Here is a 5,963-nt window from a genome sequence, read left to right on the forward strand (position 1 = left end):
CACACACACACACACACACGCACACACACACACACACACACACACACACACACACACACACACACACACACACAGCCAGTGCTGTCCCCGGCCCAAATTAGCATGCACACACTCCACCTCAGCTTTATTGCAAACTGACTGGAAGAAAAAGACGCCCAGTCGTGAAGTGGGAATATAAATCTCAGCAAAATATTTTGGCACGCAAACGGGTTATCAGCATTACGGCGTCCAGCCTGGCAGCGCGACGTGCAATTGCTTTGACGCCGGCTGCTATCTTGCAAAAGAGAGCCGCAGTTGAAACAACACAGTTCATTTTCTCCAGGAAAATACAGCCCTTTATTTTCCAGTGGAAGCGGCTTTTGTTACGGAAGCGGTTTTAACACCCCCTGACCACCGTATGTGGCTTTACATTCGTTGGATTGATCAGTGCGGACAAGTTCGGTAGCGCCTCAACTCATACAAGTGATCTGAGTTTTTTTTTTTTTTTTTTTTTGAGATGTGGGCCGAGGTTTTGATTTTTGTTGCGAGCGACGATGTTGAATCCGAGCGCTAGCAAAGGTGGTATCAAACTTTACAGCAAACAGCAGAATCCCAACAAGGGTTAAAAAAACCCCAAGTGCTTCTTTCAAACTGCTTACTGCCACACCTAGTTGGAATTTACTGTGAAAGACAACATAAAACAAACCTACTTACATGTTGAGTATTTTAAGGCGGCGCTCCAAGAAAGCTTGCATGACTTCGTCTTGAGGGAGTATTGCCAAACATGAAATGTTACCGGTGTGTTGTTGTTATTGTTGTTGTTTTCTTTTTTAAATGTACAATCAACGAAAACACAAAAGGGCTGCTCAACTTACCCGATGACTTGATGCGAACGGTCACGCGAGCGCCATATGCACACTTTCTGCCTCATTAGCTAATTTTGTCACGCCGTCACACGTTTAGAAATCCACGATAATTAAAAATTGAATGAGAGGCTTAAGATTGGGCCAGAGACGGATGATTTCCAAAATATCATTTGAATAATGATCTATCATCTGTCATACTGAGACTTTTGATTTGACAAAATATAACAGAAAGTACCACAGTACTGGTTTATACATTTTTTTTACTTGGCTATGAAATATGATAGAATGTAAAATCAATATGCTACGAATGTGTCGGGATATTGATACATTAAACGCACAAGTGAAATAAAAACAAAAGATGAGACGAACTCATTCAAGAGAAAGCCTTTTTATGGACGTAAAGCATTTTTCTCAATAAGCAACATCCATCAAATCAAAACTACGGGGGCGAACATTCTAAAATTTGGAGTGGTTGAAGTGGCCACAGATATTTTTGTGACAATTGATCGCAATTTTTGGACACCAAAGTGACATTGAGCTTTTTCTATGGAGAGGAAAACGCCTAGCGTCCACTAAAGTATTGGTGCAATCATTGTCATATATCCAGAGGTTGAAGTGGGCATAAGACGAGATGTTCACGCATATTTTGGTGGCAATTGTTCGTAGTTTTCGGACAACGCAATGCCAATAGTCTTCAAAATATCGAGGCAGTCGTTCAAATATTTTTCTGAGATTGAAGTGAGCATATCTTGATTTCCACATACATTTGATTGATTTTGTTCTCACGTGTAGCTTTTTTTAATTTTTATTTTTTCCATGAAGCGTTTTAAACTGTCCCTCAATGACGTCATCGAATAATCGACTCACGCCTGACTTTCATCACATGACAGTCGACTGCAAAAAATGTCTAGTGGAGACTTGACGACACTTTTTCCATTTCCCATTTTGATTGTTTTAATTGTATGTCTCACAAATATCGTATTGAAAAAATAAACATTGACTGGAAGCATGACTTTACTGGGCTGTGTTGCAATTTCCGTACAAATGGCGGCTGCGTGCGGTTGTGAATGAACAAAAACCCTTCCGTTACCCACCGAATTTGCCATTAAAATTCAGGAAGGGGTAGTCTCCGTGAGAGGTTACATTATTGGCGGGAGGGAGGACACACACACACACACACACACACACACACACACACACACACGCACACACGCACACACGCACACACACACACACGCACACACACGTGCGCGCGCACGCACGCACGTACGCAGCTGGTGCGCCTGACTCCATCAGACAGAGAGCCGGGCTAGTCCGAGCTTCGAGCTGCTCGTCTTTTGTTTTTTTTAGGGGGGTGGTGGAGTGTGTTGATTTGAAGAACTTTACGGAGGTGAGACGCGGGATGAACGAGAGTGTGGAAGAATAACTAAATCGGTCGAAATTGGTGAGAAAAAGGAGCAGCATTAAGTCCCGTTGAAGCGGTGGAGCCGGGAGCCAAGGGGGAGCTATGCCATCTCCCGCAGAGCGGAGCCCAGTCCTCCTGCGTCGCGTGTCGGAGCTGCAGCATGGTGCCCCTCTCCGGACCCTGGACCCACCGCCTCGCCCCCGGGAGAGCCCCGCGCCCCTTCCTCCTGCCCCTCCTGCTGCTCCTGCTGCTGCTGCTGCTCGGCGCCCTCTCGTCGCCGGAGCCGTGCCTGCTCCCGCCGGCGTCGTGCCACATCCTCGCCCGGATCGGACACACGGTGCGCCTCGGCGCGCTGCTGCCCGCCCGCCAGCCGGCCCGGATACAGAACGCGCTCAACCGCGCCCTAGCTAGCCTCCGGCACCAGAGCGCCGCCGCCGCCGCCACCTCGGACTCGTCCACCGCCTCCACCACCCCGGGCAGCGGCAACCCGGCGCGGAGCCTCCCGCTGCTGCCCTACAACCTGAGCCTGGAGGTGGTGGCTCGCTCCCCGGCGGGATGGGACCCGGCGTCGCTGTCCCGGTGCGCCTGCCAGGAGCTGGCGGTGCGCGGAGTGAGCGCCGTGCTCGCCTTTCCGCGCTCCAGCGAGGAGCTCGTCCAGGTGGAGTTCCTCTCCAATTTCCTGGAGACCCCCTTCATCTCCATCCTGGAGGACACGGAGCCCCTTGTCACCAAGGTGCGTGCGTGACGACGCCACACGGGAAGCGTTTTATTTGCGTGACGCTTGTTGCCGCACTTGTGCTCCAAACTGTTTATTGTTGTTGCTTTTTTTCCAAGGCTGATTATCTTGGAAGTGGGGGGGGGGGCACTAAATGTCAGTGAAATCAATGCGCTGCAGGAAATTGCAACACTAATAAGCACATTGAGTACATCCGAACATCAATAGTGATTTTTTTTTTAAAGCGGTGATTCACATCCAGTCATCAGACGCTGCATAGGAAATAAACCCGTTGTTCCGAAAATAATTATTTCCCGTGAATATCACACTGCAACACTGGGAGAGTATTTTTGATTGACAGGCGAAGAATTCACTGAGTTGCTTTGAAACAATTTGGACTGCAATTGCCTCCCGCGGCCACTGGAGCGGGAGGAAATGTTCCGATTGGCTCCAAATGTCTAGACTCAGCGCACACGAGGCCCCGCCCCCTTGCTCCAATCAGAAATGTGGGCGAGCGACTGATGTTCTCGTCAAATAAAAGTCGACTTTTTTTTTAACCTGTAGCCATTTATAAAACTGAATTATAGCTTTGACTTTCCAATCAACAGATCCGCACAAATTACATTTGTGAGTAAATTAAGGTACATCAAACTTTTTATTTTTTATTTTTTTTTAACTTTTGAGATCAATTTCGGTGTCCTTTCAGTGCCGGGTGAACCTGCGGGCCCCTCCACATGCATGTTTCATACCTTCACTTTGCATTGAACTCTCAAGCCCCTCCAGCAGAAGCCGCTTTTTCTTTACTGTATTTTTATTATTCTTTCAAGCTGTCTCTGCAATGTCTTGACTGTGTGTGTGTGTGTGTGTGTGTGTGTGTGTGTGTACGCACGCATGCGCGCAAGATGAGATGTTTAGTTCTCCTCTCCAAGTGAATCATTGCAACAGTTGAGTTGCTGATAGATTGACACTCCCGAGTCGTGCAGCGCCTGCTTCCTGTCGCCGTGTGTGTACCAATATTTATGTGCTTGTGCTGTGTGTGTGTGTGTGGCCTGCTCCACACGCACACAATTTATGGATAGGATCCACTATAAATGTTGAATACTTCCGAAAGTCATCCAGGAACATTGGAATTTGCCGATGGGGAGGTGGGGGGGGGGGCATGCCTCAGAATTCAAACTAAACTTGGATGTCAAACCATCATGACACGTAAATTCAGCAAGTCTCGCGAGGCGTCAGCTCAGTGAGCTTCTAAAGCAAAGGTGTCAAACTCAGTTCCTGGAGGGCCGCTGTCCTGCATGTTTTTTAAGTCAGGCAACACACCTGATTAAAATGAACAGGTTCAATATCAGGCTTCCGCAGACCTTGCTGATGATCTGATCATTTGAATCAGGTGTGTTGCAACAGGGAGACTTGGAAAACATGCAGGAAAGCGGCCCTCCAGGACCGGAGTTCGACACCTGTGTTCGAAAGGATTAACTGGTTGCCTATTATGTATATTTTTGTGGTGAAAAGTGACAATGGGACGTTAACCATAGAACAGGAAACGGAACATTTGATCGTCGGTGACATCAGCAAATCTGGCGAGAATTTTTATATATATATATATATATATATATATATATATATATATATATAATATTTTTTTTTTCTTCAAAAATATATTTTTATAAGGCACACCTTCACTGAACGGCATACTTTAAAACCATTTTCATGTATAGCATTATATAGCACCGCATTATAAGGCACATAGAATAGAAGCTACAATAGTTGCTGTGCTTCCTTGATGCATCCACTAGATGACTCCAGAATACAATTCAGCTTTATTATCAAGCTTTCACAACCGCTGCAGCTGTAACAAATTGCCTTGCAGAACATTTAAAATACTAACTCCAAGAAATCAGAATATTGATCCATATATAACGCACATCGGATTATAAGGCGCATTGTCGGCTTTTGAGAAAATGGAATGCTTTTAGGTGTGCCTTATCGTGCGGCAAATACGGTAGGTGTTTTAGTAGTGTCCTTGAAATGCATCTCTCTTTTTCTTCTTGGGCACAGGCTCTCGAGTTGAATCTTCAAAGGGCTTTTACCCCATTGAAAGAAACTTTCCAAAGACATCTGTTCATTTTACTCATTTCGTTAGCTTGTGGATTTAATATTAGCGTTACAGAGACGACGTGTCAAGAGTCAATTATTGACGAATATAATGGAGAGAACTTGTTCACTTTTCAAATCATTTTTCAGCCCCGGATAATAGACAAATCGGATGTACTGATTTTTTTCCTTTCATCTGTGCGACCCATTGCGGCCTGTGGCCGGGACTACGGTCTCATAGTACAAATGGTGTTTGTTGATTGTGAAATATACATTGGCACAACACAGAATGAGCACAAGTCACTGCAAAACCTGACAAATGTTTCTGATGGGTTTGTGTTGATTTCTTTATAGTGTCAGCCAATGAGTTGCTTTCTTGTGCAGCATTAATGTATGCTTTGGGGGCGGGGTTAATTCCTGTCAGTATTCACACATTTCATAATTGAGGAAATTGAGATTAAATATTGGATGGATGTTGAAGTCCCTCATCTACCAGCAGCTTTCTAAGTCATAGTTCTAGACCAGTGGTTCTTAATCTGAGTTCGATCGAACCCCAGGGGTTCGGTGAATCAGTCTCAGGTGTTCGATGTAGCCTCTGCCATGGAGGTGAAGACACACCCAACTCAACATGTCAATTAGTTATGAAACGCCCGCCCGGCCATCACTGGCTGCAGATGATCACATTACATTGCTTGTCCAATCAGTGCTCAGTCGTCAATGAGGGACTGTCGTGATAGTACGTTGTGTGATTTAAAAAAATTATACTTATGCCATGTAATTTTATTTACTTTTTTCTGTTTTTAATGTATTTTTTTAATGTCTTGAATTTGTAAAAAAAAAAAAAAAAATCCCATTTTTTTTTTTCACTAATGAAGGGTTCGATGAAAGTGCATATGAACTAGAA

The 5,963-nt window shown here is 45.2% G+C and overlaps 1 protein-coding gene across 1 annotated transcript in view; it reads left to right on the forward strand.

Moving 5' to 3' along the window:
* Positions 1-2,078: 2,078 nt before the first annotated feature.
* The window catches only part of grin3ba (glutamate receptor, ionotropic, N-methyl-D-aspartate 3Ba), a 105,608-nt gene continuing 101,723 nt past the window's right edge, over positions 2,079-5,963 (forward strand). Inside the window, exon 1 of the mRNA XM_019890572.1 lies at positions 2,079-2,983. Within this exon, the coding sequence (XP_019746131.1) occupies positions 2,411-2,983 (573 nt within the window). The 5' untranslated portion in view covers positions 2,079-2,410. The remainder of the gene's footprint in view (positions 2,984-5,963) is intronic.

Source organism: Hippocampus comes, unplaced genomic scaffold, assembly GCF_001891065.2.
Source record: "Hippocampus comes isolate QL1 unplaced genomic scaffold, H_comes_QL1_v1.1 scaffold168, whole genome shotgun sequence".
NCBI lineage: Eukaryota > Metazoa > Chordata > Actinopteri > Syngnathiformes > Syngnathidae > Hippocampus > Hippocampus comes.